This window comes from Psammomys obesus, unplaced genomic scaffold (assembly GCF_907164565.1).
Source record: "Psammomys obesus unplaced genomic scaffold, mPsaObe1.curated_primary_1811, whole genome shotgun sequence".
Classification (NCBI taxonomy): Eukaryota; Metazoa; Chordata; class Mammalia; order Rodentia; family Muridae; genus Psammomys; species Psammomys obesus.
In genome coordinates, this window is record NW_026588752.1 from 8,034,680 (window position 1) to 8,050,831 (window position 16,152).

At 46.6% G+C, this 16,152-nt stretch overlaps 1 protein-coding gene across 3 annotated transcripts in view; it reads right to left on the bottom strand.

Annotated features, from left to right (window-relative positions):
- Fam234a (family with sequence similarity 234 member A) overlaps nucleotides 1–16,152 on the bottom strand; it is a 35,510-nt gene that overhangs the window by 4,798 nt on the left and 14,560 nt on the right. For 2 of the 3 annotated variants that reach the window (XM_055604693.1, XM_055604691.1), the window contains exons 2-4: nucleotides 3,237–3,536; nucleotides 578–694; nucleotides 115–306 (exon numbers count right to left, since the gene is read on the bottom strand). In XM_055604693.1, coding sequence (XP_055460668.1) covers nucleotides 115–306; nucleotides 578–694; nucleotides 3,237–3,504 — 577 coding nt within the window. In that variant the 5' untranslated portion in view covers nucleotides 3,505–3,536. Of the gene's footprint in view, nucleotides 1–114; nucleotides 307–577; nucleotides 695–3,236; nucleotides 3,537–8,442; nucleotides 8,539–16,152 lie in introns of all 3 variants that reach the window. The other variant, XM_055604692.1, reaches the window with a different exon arrangement.

Here is a 16,152-nt window from a genome sequence, read left to right on the forward strand (position 1 = left end):
AAGTGGTCGCGCCCTCGCTCTGAGGGATTCCTATCCAGTCAGCAACCCTTCGGGGGAGGGCCAAGGCTGACCCCTCCAATGAGAACCATCAAGAACCTTTACCACGCGGCTGACCTGTGAACAAGCTGACTGCGATGAAAGAACCTGGTCCTCCCACAAGGATACAGGCAGAAGACAACTCATCGTCTGATGGTTGTGGCATGGCACACTTCACAAGGGTGACATCTTGGGCCACAGGCCTCTCCCAGAGCACGCTGCCATTGGCCCCTGACACAGCAGCCACGAAGGCACAGGGAGTGGAAAAGCCTGAAGGGTAGAGGTGGCACTTGGTTAGTCTCAGACTGTGTTCTTCCCCTTCCTGTCTTCCTTATTCTGGGCCTATTTTCCTCTATTATCCCCTGAGCCCTGAGCCTCATGGGGCACTGGTGTTGGTCCCAGGTGGAGTAAGGGAGCTGACAGTATTGCCTAGCCTATTCTATTGGGGGGAAAAAAAAAAAGATGGAGGCCCCAAATGAGAATGTGAGCCGGGACAAAGCTCCCTTTTCCCATGGGACCAACGTGTTAGAACAGGAATTACCTTCATCAGCACAGGATCTGGTGAAATTGTTACTGCCGTTGGTGTTTTTGTAAAGAAAGAGAACGTCCTGGATCTTGTCCTTGTTTATGTCTCTCATAGCCAGAAAATCATACGTGACTGAAAAAGAAAGCCACAAATTATGTTCCGTGGGGGGTGCCTGCCATGCTCTGAGTGGCCTGGTGTTCCGACTATACAGTCTGTCACCGTGAGGTCCCCTGCCCCCAGTAAGAGCAGGGTCTTCCTTACCAGAACAAGCCGTTTCTTCGGAGGCAGGCAGGTCTCTCTAAGTCTGAGGCCAGCCTAGCTACATAGACAGTTCCAGGTCGGCCAGGGCTACAAAGAATGACCCTGCCTCCAAACAAATAAGGAAATAAAGTGGAATCAATCTGAACATCTGTTCAGAAGAGAATCCTCGAAGGCCAGCATGGGATCCCCACAGCCATGCTTCATCCTTGCGAGGCCTGGTGCTTCCTTCCATTCAAGGGCTCATCTGATGAGCTCTCATAAAAACAAACATGCAAAGGGTGAGGGAGAAAAATGGATCAGATCCTAAACAGTTAAAACTACAATATACAAGCCAGGCAGTGGTGGTGCACACCTTTAATCCCAGCACTTGGGAGGCAGAGGCAGGAGGATCTCCGTGAGTTTTAGGCCAGCCTGGTCTACAGAGCTAGTTCCAGGACAACCGGGGCCACTCAAAGAAACCCTGTCTCAAAAAAACCAAAGGGGGGGGGGGAGAAAGAAAATACTGCAAAGAAACACAGGGAAGGAATGATATCTAAAACACAGATAACAAAAGGAAAAGGTTAACTGGATTTCATCAAAATAGAAGCTCCTATGAGCTAAAGGACACACAGGACAATGTATGGTAGGAAGAAAATTCAGAAATCGTATACAGGATTAGCAATCAGTACCCAACATATAAAGACCCACCAACAATAAAGCAATCAGCTAGTTAGAGAGCAGGCAAAGGATTTCAGAGCCACTCCTCCTAAAATGTACAAGTGATGAACAGACCTTAAGAAGATGCTTAATGCCACTATTATTAGCTAAGTGCAGCTTTCTGTACTAAGAAGTGGAGGCAGGAGGTTTAGGATGAGGTCACGTCCTCAGCTATATAACAAGTTAGAGGCCGGTCTAGGCAACATTCTAGGCCAGCAACAGTTTCATAGACAGATCCTGCCTAAAGCTCAGTGGCTGGAGTAATAACAGCTTAACAAGTACAGCTAAACATGCTGTTGCTCTTGCAGAGGCCCTGGGTTTAGTTCCCAGCACCCACATGGTGGCTCACAGCTGTGTGTTACTCCAATTCTGGGGGCTCCAATGCCCTCTTAGAACATGTACGGGTACCAGGCATGCATGTGTAAACATCATATACATAAAATAAACCTGAAAACAATACTAACCCTCCCCCACCCACCAAATAAAGCCAGGCAGTGGTAGCACAGGCCTTTGATCAACCACTCAGGAGGCAGAGGCAGGGGGAGTTCTAAGTTTGAGGCCACCCTGGTCTTCAGAGGGAGTTGAGGACAGATAGGGCAACATAGAGAAACCTTATTTTGAAAAACCAAAAAACCAGGCGTGTCACACATCTTTAATCCCAGCACTAGGGAGGCAGAGGCAGGCTGTGAGTTCAAGGACGGCCTGGCTACAACAAACAAACAAAAAAACCCCACACACAAACAGAAAAAAAAGAAAAACCAAAAATAAATAGATAAATAAAATCAAAACCAAAATAGCTAGAGATGTAGCCTAGTTTTTAGAGTATTTGCTTTGCACATAGACAGACAGACAGACAGACAGACAGACAGACACAGTATATCTAGCATTACATAAATTGGGCATTGAGACCCAAAACAAGGAAAAAAAAAAAAAAAACATAAGGAGAGACCGCCTCAAATTCATCAGGATGTATACTTGGAAAGCGAAAATGAAGACAAGCTTCAGCAGACTGGAACCCTTGTGCTCTGATGGTGGGGGCAATGAGCCCAAATTAAATTCATTAAAAAGTCCCTTTACAACAAAAGTAAAGTGAATACTTGGAAATATATTTACTAAAGACTGGAACCGGGCTGTAGCTCAGTTGGTAGAGGGATTTCCTAGCATTCATGAAGCCCTGGGTTCAGTCTCCTATGTCGCATGGAGCCAGATGTGGTAGCCCACTCCTGTAATCCCAGCAGTCAGGGTGTGAGGCAGGAATTCAAGACCAGCCTCGCTACACAGTATATCTGAAGCCACCCTGAGGTAAGTGAGAACTTGTCTCTAAATAAAAAAAAATTAAATTAAATTAAAAATTAGAAGGCTTTTCAGTGGTTTTCATAAAGGCTAATTTCCTGGGACGGAAATAAAGTGTGACTGGGCCAGCTTCCCATCTGGAGCCCTCAGGACGTCCAGCCGCCCAGCTCCCCACAGCGGGTGATGCTGTATCTAATCTCTCAGGCGGTTGTGTCTCATTCAACTGTTTCCATTAGGTAGACTAATCTGCCTTTGCCTACGTACCTGGCCAGGACAGTGCTTCCAGTTCTCCTACAGGCTCCTAAAGTCTCCAAGTTCAGAGGTCGACCCAGTAGCCACTTCTGGCTGACTGTCAAAGTCCACTGGACAGTGCCGCCGAGGAGGGGTCTGGAACCCTGTGGGAAAGAGGCCCAGGCAAGCTCACCTGCAGCATTGTAGTCAAGCCTCCACATGGCCTGCGACGGAGGTCGTTCTGGACATGGGATGATGAAAGAGACGATAAACACCACGAAGAGGCAGGTAAACAAGGAGAGGAAAAACGCCACGGTGCGGCATCGGGACAGTCGGGCCTGCAGAGGCTTGCTCTTCGAGTCAGGTTCGTTTTTCGATTGGTTTCCCAGGTTTCCCTGTGGTTTTCTGTCCCTGTTCTTCAAGGGGTGGATTTCAGCTTCTAAATCCTTATTAGCCATCATTCTGAGCACATTCCAGAGCTTAGCTATGGTCGCTGTATAAGATAAGAAACGGGTAAGGCCACAAGGCAAATTATAGTTTTTATTTCCTTCCTTCTTTTTTTTTTTTTTTGATAACATAAAACAAATTCTTTATGAATCCCTATTTTGCATGTGTCTGAATGCACACCTGCCACAGCGTACGGGGTTAAGAGAGCAGCTCTGTGGAGACAGCACTTTTCTTCTACCTTAATGTGGGGTCAGGCTATTTAACTCTGGTTGTCCGGCTACCTTTGTCAGGCTGTGCATGGCAAGCACTTTACCTCTGAGCCGCCTCACTTATCCTGTTTTTTTGTTTGTTTGTTTGTTTGGAGACAAGGTCTCTGTCTTAGTTATGATGAAACACCAGGATCAAAAGCAAGGTGGGAAGGAAAGAGTTTATTTAGCTTACATTTCAGCATAGTCCATCATTGAAGGAAGTCATGATAGGGCACAAACAGGGCAGGAACCTGGAGGCATGGAGCAGAGCTGCTTACTGGTTTGCTCCTCATGGTTTTCTCAGCCTGGCCCTATTTTTCTTTTCTTTTTTTTTTTTTTTTTTTTGGTTTTTCGAGACAGCCCTAGTTGTCCTTGAACTCACTCTGTAGACCAGGCTGGCCTCAAACTCAGAGATCCATCTGCCTCTTCCTCCTGAGTGCTGGGACCAAGGGGGTGCTTGGCCTGCTTTCTTAGAGAACCCAGGACCACCAGCCCAAGACAGCACCACTCATCACTAACTAAGAAAATGCACCAGCGGCTTGTTTAAGCCCAATCTTTTTTGTTTGTGTGCCACAACCCCTCGCCTGCCTCGCTTACAGCCCAATCTTCTGTAGGCATTTTTTTCTTTTTTAACTGAGGTTCCCTCCTCTTCAATGACCAACTTTTGTCAAGTTGACATAAGATTAGCCAGGACAGCTGACTCCTTGTCAACCTGACACACAGACACATCACTATTAAGTTACAGCCTTTCCTTTCTTGCTCATCCCCAAAGTTACACACTAACAAAAATGTCACAATGTAAAACATACCACAAACTTTAAAAGTCCCAAAGCCTTACAAATTCAAACACTGCAAAAGTTGTCTCTTTAAAAATATCGCCTCTCTTAAAATACAAATTCTCTGTAGAACTCCAAAATCTTTCTCTTTCTTTGATCTGTGATTTTTGAGGCCAGCCTCGCCTTCAGCGAGAGTTCTAGCCAAGACTATACAGAGACCGTGTCTCAAGAAAAAAAAAGAAGGAAGAAACAGAGTACTGTCACAATCTGAACAAAGCAAATCTGTGTAAATAACTCAATGTCCAATGCCTGGGATCCACTATCTTCTGGGCTCCTCCACAGGGCTCGGGTCACTCCCCAGCTCTGTCCTCTGCAGCACACACAGCTTGTCTTCTAAGCTCAGGCAGGCTCCACCAATGCTGCTGTTCGTGAGGTTTCTTGGTGGCCGTCCCAGGTACTGGCATCTCCAAAACGCTGAGGTCTTCTGCGGCAACTGGGCTGCACTTTCACTTATAGCCGCCACTCCGAGTTCCCTCACTTCGTGATGCCAAGCCTCAGCTTCTCTGCAGGACCCGGTCAGTCATGGGCCTTCAACTGCCACTGGCCTCACACAGTGCCAAACCTCATCTCTCCAAGATGCCTTAAAACCAGAACCACTTCAGTGACTCTTATATTACCAAGTTTGGCTGCCAGCAAGAGGTACCAATGTGGCTACCTCTGGAACACAGCTTCTGCCTGCTGAGCCTGAGAAGGCACTTCCCAGAAGATTTCACCTCAGTGATGCTGGTCTCTTAATCACCAATTTCTCAGCTCCAGCTAACCAGCACCAATTGTCCCAGCAAACAAAGGTTTTATTTCAGTGGTTCTGGTCTCTTGTTAGTCATGGCCAACTCTTTGGCTCCATTTGGCCAGACACCACAGATTTATCACACAAAAGGACTGGTAGAGTGTCTGCTTCCCTCTGAAAGGTCACATGCCACGCCTCCATCATCTGCACTGCCCTCAACATTCTTATCTTCCAAGCTCCTACAGAACAGCTCATTGAGATCTCAAAATTCAATGGTTTTCCTGGCCAAAGTTCCAAAGTTTTTCCACAGTCCTCCTCAAAACCACATGGTCAGGTCTGTCACTGAAATAACTCACAGATGGGGGCTGGAGAGATGGCTCAGCAGTTAAGAGCAATTCCCACCAACCACATAGTGGCTCACAACCATTTATACTGGGATCTGATGCCCTCTTCTGGCATGCAAGTGTATATGTAGATACAGTATTCATCTACATAAAATAAATAAATCCTTAAGGAAAGAAATATCTCACAGTCTCCATATGTAGCCTTGAAACTCACTTATGTAGAACACACTGGCCTTGAACTCAGAGATCCACCTGCCTCAACCTCCCAAATGCTGGGATTAGAGGCATGCACCATCATGCTCAGTTTGTGTTCTGATTCTTGGGCACTAATGTTTGGAAGACTTCTAAGCGGCAGGAAAGAAAGGCTCGTACCTTGGTTGTACAAGATCAGCAGCCAGCACATTCCTCCTCTAATGCACCAGTGCTTACACCCACTTCACAAGGCCACATGGTGACCAAGACTGATGACAACAAACCCACGCACCACTCCAAGCCCCATGTGCTCATGAGTCAGGCACTCGGATGGGAGAGGGAAGCCATCCTCACGAATGGACTCCAAGAGATCTGTTTAGAGCACTTTTCTCTGAATTGAAACATTCTCTCCAGGAGGGATGGGGAGGCAAAGTGGAAACTTGAAAGATTCTGGAAGGATCCTTCCCAGCTTTAAACACCTCCTGGGGAAGGAGCCTGACCAGCCAGGTGCTCAGGAGAATCGTAGCCGTCTTCCTATGTGCTGTGCAAAGAGAGAACATCAGAGCCAGGGCTTCTACCAGCCAGGGTGGGCTTGCAGCTGCTCTTGAGTCTTCTCTGACCCTGAAAGTGACCTCTCACCCATATCCATGTTAGTAACCTCAAGAAAAACTCACTGGTCTGCCAAGTTGGCCTCTGGTATGATCATTAGTTTGGTCTGTTGTGGGTTCCCATTCTGGGATAGAAAAAGTATGTCATATAAGATCTGGATTCCAATTTCAACAAAACTTTTCCCCCCTTGAGACATGGTCTTACTATTCAGTCCTGGCTGGCTGGGAATTCACTATGGAAGACTAGGTTCCCGAGGGCTAATTTAAAATAATTTTAAGTGGGCCTGGTAGTGGTGACTCAGGTCTTTAATACCAGTGCTTAGGAGGCAGAGGCAGGTGGATCTCAGGTTCAAGTTCCTACTGGCCTACAAATCGAGTTCCAGAACAGCCAGGGCTACACAGAGAAACCCTGTCTCAAAAACAAATGAAATCTTAAGTGAAGGGAGGTCCTGGAGGCACAGCTTTGCTCCTAAGTACGTGTGACCTGGGACAATCGTCTGATTTGACTACGCCTCAGTTTCCTTACTGGTAAAAGAGTCACAGCCACTTCAGAAGACAATAAAAATGTTTGTTTATTTGTTCTGAAACGGGGCCTTACATAGTCCAGCTGGCCTCAAACTTGTTAAATAGTCAAGGCTGGCCTTGAACTCATGATCCTGCCTCCTTCACCCCTCCAGTGCTAGGATAACAGAGTTATATGAGGTGGTGAGCTGCCATGTGGTTGCTGGGAATTGAACCTTGGTCCCCTGGAAGAGCACCAACTGCTCTTAACTGCTGATCTCCCTCTCTGGCCCCATGTTTTTGTTTTCTTGAGACAGGGTCTAACAATGCACCCCAGGCTGGCCTCAAGCTCAGTCTCCACCCTTCAAGGGTTACAGTCATGCGCTTTCTTGTTGGATCTTTTACCACAAAGGAAACCTGTGTACAGTCTGCTGAGTCCTGAGGCCAGAGTTCTCACTTCTTGAAGGTCAAGAGGTATTCCTATCAAAGGTAATGAGTTGGACACAAGGAAAGTCAAACAATGAGTCATGCCAGGCGCCTCACTAAGTCCAAGAACCTAAGCCGGGCGGGGCGGTGCAGCGGGCTGTATGGGGAAGATAACCAGGGGAAAAGTCAGCAACTGCACTAGGCAGGGGGTCAACAGCAAGGCCCCGAGGTGAGGTCAGGGCCTGGAGAAAAGCAAAGCTTCAGCAAGTGCAGCACCAGGAACACAAGGAAGGAACATTTGAGCTGTTTAAAGTGTAATTGTTTTTGGCAAAGCAAAGAGAACCAAATGAGAGGTGGCATGCTCACATTCTGGATTCTATCTTTAAAGCTCTGGAAACCTTACACTCCAGGCAGGAAACTCCAGCCTGAGCTTGGCTGCCATCATCACCTGTCAGAAGCCAGAGCATCTTTCCCTGATGTGAGGCAAGCACCCTTAAGCTTCATATACCAAGCCAAGTATGGTGGCTCAGACATGCAATACTGGCATTTGGGAGGTTGAAGCAGGAGGACTGACCTGGTAGAAGGCCAGACTGAGCAACAGAATGAGACCTTGTCTCAAAAATAACAACAAAAAACTAAACATACTGCGCATGAGCCAGAGAGTACCAGGAATTTGAAACAGAACCTCACATAGCCCAAGGTGGTCCTGAATTCACTGTGGAACAAGAAGCGACCTTGAACTCACCTTGCTTCCCACCCACCAGGTGCTGGGAGAACAGGAATGGGCTACTGTAGCGAGGATTCTGGGATTTTGGTTTCATTTAAAAACACAGCCAGAGCTGTGCTGCATGCCTTTAATCCCAGCACTCAGGAGGCAGAGGCAGGTGGATCGCTGTGAGTTCCAGGCCAGCCTGGTCTACAAAGTGAGCCCTGGACAGCCAAGGCTACACAGAGAAACCCCATCTTGAAACAAACAAACACCCACCAGAAAACAAAACAACCCACGGCTGGCATGGTGTCTTTAATCCCAGCACCCATCTGTCCTCAAGGTCCACATTTTCCGGACCTACCTGGTAGGGGGACACCTGAGGATGTGATCAACAAAAGCTCCTGGCCAGCTGCTGGGACATCTGATCATTGGGAGGTCTCCATAAGCCCAGGCAGACCTAAGGGGTTGTAAAGCCTTCAGTAAACGCATTTCAGGGCACCAATGACTGCAGCAGGTCCTGCCACAGCTTATACAGGCTGATCCCATGCCCCATACTATCTAATAGCCCTGCAGGATGGAGGCTGAGTTAGGATCAGGATTGGTGTTCTTCTAGGGACGCCCAGGAGCAGCCAGGTGGGGAAGGACTGTTGGCAGGGTACCTCTGTTGGTCATCCCCATTAGGTACTACTAATTTATCCAGTGTAGTTCAGTCAGAGGATGGGTATATTGCTCCTACTCCAAAGTGGAGACTCATCTCCTACTGCCAACCAGGAGCAGAACACAGAGAAAGAGAAGGCCTCCCTTGAATCAGCTCACATGTGTGTCTAGCTAGGTTTCCTCTTTTTGGCAATTCTCAGGAAACTCTGTTGATCTAAGTACAGATCTCAAGATGCTAAACCGTACTGTTCCCATGTGTGTGTGTGTGGTTCTGGGGACTGAACCCTGCATACCCTTAACCATAGCACTCAAACTCTGAGCTACAGCTTCATCCCTCTTTTCCTTTTTTGGTTTTTTAAGACAGGGTTTCTCTGTGTAGGCCTGGATATCCAGGACTTGCTTTGTAGACTAGGCTGGCTTCGAACTCACAGAGATCCAGCTGCCTCTGCCTCCCTGAGTGCTGGCGTTACAGGCATGCACCATCATGCCTGGCTCCATGTTTTCCTTTTATTTGTTTGTTTTGTTTTTTTGGAATTGGTAGTTTTGATACAGGGTCTCACTGTGAAATCCTGACTGCCCTGAATATCATTACATTGACCAGGCTGGCCTCAAACTCCCAGAGAATCATATGTCATTGCTTCCCAAGTGCTAGGTTAAAGGGAGGTGCCACAGCATCTTGCATTCTTTTGTTGTTGTTGTTGTTGTTTTGAGACAAAGTCTCACATAGCCCAGAGCAGTCTTGAATTTACTGTGTAACCAGAGGTGATCTTGAACTCACCTTGCTTCTACTCGCCAAGTACTGGGAACATAGGAGTGGGCTATTGTAGGGAGAATTCTGGGATTTTAGTTTCTTTAAAAAAACACAGCTGGGGGGTGGTGGGGAAGGGGCATGGAGAGATGGCTCAGAGGTTAAGAGTACTGTCTGCTCTTCTTGAGGTCGAGCTCAATTCCCAGCAACCACAAGGTGGTTCCCAACCATCTATAATGAGATCTGGTGCCCTCTTCTGGCGTGCAAGTGTACATGCAGACAGAACACTCATGTAAAATAAATACAGATCTTAAACATACACACAGAGCTGGGTGTGTTGGCACTTGGAATTCTGGGAACTTTTCTGAGCCCCCAATAGGAAGGGTTGATGGTTGTTAGTCGTTCAGGGGAGTTGGTTGTAGTTTGTTAGTAGTCATACTCAAAGAAGAAACAAGAAGAAATATTAGATTCAGAGATTAATCTCCCCCCATTTTTTATCCTTTTTTCTCTCCTATTTAGTGATAGGGTTGAAGGGGGAGGGAGATAAGGGGTGGGAAAAAGAAGAACCCACAAAATAGCCCCAAGACTAGCTGCAGGCTACAAGCTACCAGGTCCAGTGTATGCAGCTGGAGATGCAGCCTAGGGCTTCATGTGTGTTAGGTATGTACCCTATGATGTGAGCCACATTCCCAGCTCCTGGCCTCCTTTTCTTAGTCACCTAAACCATGTGGACACCTCAAGCTAAGAACAAAGGACAACACAACAACATCAGTGTAGTTTGGTTATTTATGTATTGATTGGTGTTTTGAGACAGGGTTCCTCTATGTAGCCTTGGCTATCCTTGCTTTGTAGACCAGGCTGGCCTCAAACTCACTTCGATCCTCCTGCTTCTATCTCCCCACATGCTGGGATTAAAGGTGTGTGCCACCACCCCTGTTTATTTACTTATTTTTAAAGTTGGCATAATTGGCTCAGCATTTAAAAGTGGAGCTCAGATCCTAGCCCGACAGTGCGTGTGGATCGTAAACGCCTGTAGGTCCAGCTCCGAGGGTTTGATTCTCTTCCGGCCCCCACAAGCATGTACACACATATGTTCATACATTCACACAGACACATACACAGAGAGACATGAACAGAAATCTGTTTAACCTAACACCTTAGAGGTGGAGGTTGGAAGATCAGAACTCAAGGTCATCTTCAGCTGCGTGTCAAATTTGAGGCCAGGCTGGGTTACATGGCACCCTGGCTCAAAACAAACATTATTTTTTATTGTATGTATTTCTTAATCCATATTCTACAATCTTTGGAAGGTGAAAAATGGCAAATCTCAAGCGCAGGAGCAGGACTCCAGTTTCCTATTGTCCTTTCAGAAACAGCCTATGCACTGGCAAGGACACGTACAGGAAGGCTGCCTTATAAATGTGACGAGAAAAACAAGAGCCAGCATGGTGGTGCAAGTTGCAGGCCAGTCAAGGCTACATAGTGAGGCCTCGTCTCAAGTGAATAAAAGTAAAAATGCCTACAACAGTAAGCTGTGAAAGTGATCTCTCAAAATTAAAAGAACGGTATATTCTTTATTTTTACATTTAGTCATTCATTCATTCATTCATTCACTCACTCATTCATTGTGTGTGTTCGTGTATATGTATGTCATGTGCACGTGTGTGAGTGTGGTCAGGAGGTGGTTCTCTCCTTTCATCTTGCTGGTTCCTGGCAGGATTAAACTCAGATCAACAAGCTTAGAAGCAAAAGCCCTTTCCCACAGCCATTTCACCAGCCTGGGAATGGTAAACAGTTAATACCCTTTATGACTGATCATATGAAGTCAGATTAAATGAGACATCTGTGGAAGAAATGGAGCACTACCATTTTCCGCGACTGGCTTTTGCTGCTGTTTTGAGACATGGTTTCATGTAGCCCCAGATGGCTCCAAACTAACCGTGTGAGCAAAGGTGACCTTGAATTCTAGCATTGGAATTATAGGTGTACACCGTTAAGCCTAGGCATTTGTTTGGTTTGTTTGGGTTTGGTTTGAGACAGGATCTCACTATGTAGCCTGGGCTGATGTGAAATTTGGCATCTTCCTGCCTCTGCCTTCCCAAGCACCCGGATTCCATCACTCCACTGGCAAGCTACCTGTCTTTTGAATTGGAGAGCCCAGTGAAAGAAAAACCACTGCTGTTCACGGGCTCCCATCTCCGCCACAAGACCTACAAGCAGCAAGGGGACACTCTGGATGCTCCTGAGTGTCAAGGGAAGTCGGGCTGTCTGCCTCAGAGCACACGTGGAGGTCAGGGAACAAACAGCCTGTGGGAGTCGGCTCTTGTCTTCTAGCAAGTTGGCCCCGGGACTGAGCTCAGTCATTAGGCCAGTAGATACGCTTACCTGCTGTGCCATCTCACCAGTCCCTGGACTGTGCTCTTATGCACAGGGAAGAATGAAATTAGGCAAGTGATTCAAATAGCCAGCCTCCACGGTTAGAAGCAAAGCAACGAAGAGGACAGGACTGACTGAATCAAGCAAGCACCAGTTCTGCATGGGCACTGGGCTGTCTGGAGTTCAGGCAGGTAGGTCCTGAGGAGGGACCCATGAGGAGCCAGCTGGGAGTGCCATGTTTGGATGGCACCATGCTTAGTGGGAAAGCAAGGGTTTCTGAGGCTGTGAAACTGTTACTAAGATGCTTGCAAAGGACAGATAGATCAAGGATACTGGTTTAAAAAGGATCAGATAGCTCTGTCTGTCTCTCTCTCTCTCAGTCAAGTCAGTGTAGCAATGCACACCTGTAAGCCTAGCACCTGGGACGTAGAGGCCAGAGGATAAGCAGTTCAAGGTCATCCCACTATAATGTGAGTTTGTGACCAGCCTAGACTATCTATATGTGACCCTGACAGGAGAGAAATAAATAAAAGTCTTCAATAAAATCCCAACCAATCAGCATAAATTCCCAAGAGATTACATGTGAACATTGTTTGTGTGTGTGATTTTTTTTTTTTTTTTTGAGCAGTTTCTCACTATGTAGCCCTGGCTGCCCTGGAACCCACTTCGATCTGCCAGCCTCTGCCTCTCAAGTGCTGGGGCTAAAGGCACTTGGGATGATAACAGGTACGCACTACTACGCCTAATTAAGTAACTTTTTTTAAAATTTAGTCTTTTTTTCATTTTTAGCACTAACAATGCCTTCTTATTAGGAATAGGTGGCTTAAGAAGAGGGCAGTTAAACTAGAAAATTATAAAGATATTTTATTTTGGCAGGCACACAGGCATCTACCAATAGTGCCAGCTGTTCAGGAGGCTGAGGCAGGGGGCTGCTGGAGCTCAGAAGCTGGGAGCCAGCCTGAACAAGTGAGACCCTGACTCAAAACTTCACTCCAGAGGGCTGACACCTGGGGATGGGGTGGGTGACATTTCAGGTCTTTAAGGAAGACTATGCTTTCAAGAAGAAACAACAGGACGAGCCAAAGAAACAGAGAAGAGTTAGGCAGAAAGACCCCCCACTGGCCGCAGGTAGAATTAAGGAAACTGGCAAAAAAGTCAGGTGTTCCTTATGCCTGAAATGGCGGTGGCTCCTTCACTTCACCATTTAAACACTTGGCTTCCCTGCCCTAATGGCTTTGCCACCTAAGCCTAGAATGAAGTGTTGTCTCCGAGCCTGTTGCACGTTGTAATGAACTTCTGTAACCACCCGAAGGTTGGGGATGTAGCTTCACTGGTAGGCTGTGGGCTTAGATGCAGGAATCCCTGGGTTTGACCCCCAGCACCACACACACTGGGCATGGTAGTTACACGCCTGTAATTTAGGGGAGGAAGAAGCAAAAGGATCAATATCATGCTCACCTATACAGCAAATCTAAAGCCAGGCTGGCTATACAAGACACGATTTCAAAAAGGGGGGGAGGGCGATGGCTCATTGGGTAAAGACACTTGCCATCAAGCTTTACAATTTGAATTTGATCCCTGGATCTGCAAATTGTCCTCTGACCTTCACACATATGCACTGTGGCATACACACATACACACACACACACACATAAATGTAATTTAAAAAAAAAAATCAACCACGACTATGCATGGTAGTACATGATGAGGCTTGGTTTCTTTCTTTTCTTTTCTCCCTGCTCCTCCCACCCATCCCACCCTTTATCTATCTATCTATCTATCTATCTATCTATCTATCTATCTATCTATCTATTTTTGAGGAAGATTTGTCTTTTTATGTAGCCTTGGCTGTCCTTTGATTTTTCTATTTAAGCCAGGCTGCCTCAGAGTCATACAGATCCACCTGCCTCTGCCTCCTGAGTAGTGAGATTAAAGGTGTGAGCTACCAAGCTATACTGGTAACCATTTCGGGTTTTGCAGTAGTCATATATTCACTATAAAATTTTGTAAATTCAAGCTAGAGATGTAGCTTGGTGGTTAAGAGCACTTGCTGCTCTTGCAGAGGACCCAGATTTGATTCCTGGTACCCAGATGGTGGTTCACAACTGTCTATCACCCCAATTCCAGAGGATCCAGCAGGCACACATTCATGCAGGCAAAACATTCATAGATGAGCTGGAGAGATGGCTCAGAGGTTAAGCGCACTGGCTGCTCTTCCAGAGGTTCTGAGTTCAATTCCCAGCAACCACACGGTAGCTCTCAACCATCTATGATGAGATCTGGCGCCCTCTTCTGGTTTGTAGGCACACATACAGACAGAACATTATATACATAATAAATAAATAATTTTTTTAAGTTAAAAAATTCATAGACACAAAGTAAAATTTTAAAATCTTGAAAATTTTTTAGATACTAAAACAAGTTGAAGCCAAGGCAGTGGCGACACATGCCCTTAGTCCCAGCACTCAAAGAGGCAGGGCAGGTAGGTGTTCAAGGCTAGCTTGATCTACAAATCGAATCCAGGGCAGCCAGGGCTACAAAAAGAAACCCTGTCTTGATAACCAAAACAAAACACTGGTATGTTGAAAAAAATGAGACAGACGTGTACACTTTTAATCCCAGCACTTGGGAGGCAGAGGCAGGTAGATCTCTCTGAGTTTGAGTTCAGCCTGGTCTGAGCTGAGTTCCAGGTCACCCTCCCCCTAAAAATAAGAATGAACCAAAGATGAGTGGGGGCTGTGGCTGTGGCTCAGTGGCACAATACTTGCCTAATATCTGAGAGGCCACAGGTTCCGTGTCCATGACTAAAATCGTGATAAATGTGCGCTGCAAGGGCTCAGGGCTGAAGGTGTCTGTGCACCAGCCTGAGGAGCTGAGCGCAATCCCCAGAACACAGCGGAAGGAGAAAGACCTAATCCGGGAAGCGCATCCTCTGCCTGTCACTCATGCTCTGTGGCTTGTGCTTAAGTGAACACACGACAACACAAGGCTGTGACAAGGGATGTGGGGTTGGAGAGTGAAAGTCAGCCCATTTTATTATTTGTGATGCTAAGAGACTGAAGCCAGGACTTTCCACACAGGAGCCAAGAGAGTGCCACTGAGCCACACCTGTAGCCCTTAATTAATAAATTGCTTTTAAATTAGGAAGAGGTTGGGGAGATGATTCAGTGGTTAAGAACACTGGTTGCTCTTCCGGAGGACCTAAGTTCAATTCTCAGCACCCACATGCTGGTTCACAATTACTCCAGTCACAGGGAACCTGATGCCCTCTCCTGGACTCCATGGGCACTGCATGCATGTGGTATACAGATACAGAAGCAGGCAAAACACCCCCACACAATAAAACATTAATTTAAAAAAGACACACAAATGAATAACTCAGTGATGACCCAGACAAGACAACCCTTCCTAGTAACTGAAGAGTGGGAGCAAAATGACTGCAAGTTTAACATCGACACCATCTTTCTTTACATAGTAGGTTTGTACATGAGGTCTTCCATCACATGAAGCAAAGGGATGGATGGGGAGAGGGAGAGGGAGCACGAGCTCACAGTCACACTGTGGGTGTAGCTTAGAGACAGAGTACATGTTTAGCATGCTGCAGGCCATGTTTTTAATCCTGTTGTGACCTCCAAAAAGGAAAAGAGCAATGATTCCATGTTCCTCGGCCTCCATCTGGGGGCTGAGGTGAATGTGAGTGCAGTCACAGAGACGTGAATGCTGTGCTGAAGTGGGCGAGCCTGTGAATGCTGGCGCAGACAGGAAACTATTTGTATACAGCCTTGTAAACAAACAGCAGCGGAAAAAGAATTTACCGAGACAATTCGGCATCAGTTATTGGAGCACTCCGCTAGGCATCTGGCATGGAAGCATTAATAGGGCTGCTGAAAGTATGCTAAGCAGCTTTTTCACTAAATCCCTGAGACAGAAAGAGGATTAAAGGTTCACTGTAGTCAAGACTATGAAACAAAATGACTGCAGGAAGTAGTGTAGAAATGGTTCCTTCTAAAAGGGTGAGGGAAGTCAGGCATGGCTGATCCATGTGATCACAGCACTTGGCAGGCATGGGCAGAAGGACCAGAAGGCTGTTCTTGTCAACACTGCAAGTTTAAGGCTAACTGAACACATAAAACCCCATCTGGAAAATGCAAGAAACGGCCAGGTGTGGTGGCACATGCCTTTAATCCCAGCATTCAGAAAGCAGGTGGATCTCTGGTGAGTTCCGGAATAGATTCCTCTATACAGTGAATTCCTGTCAACTACACAATGTCTTAAAGGAGGGAAGGAAGA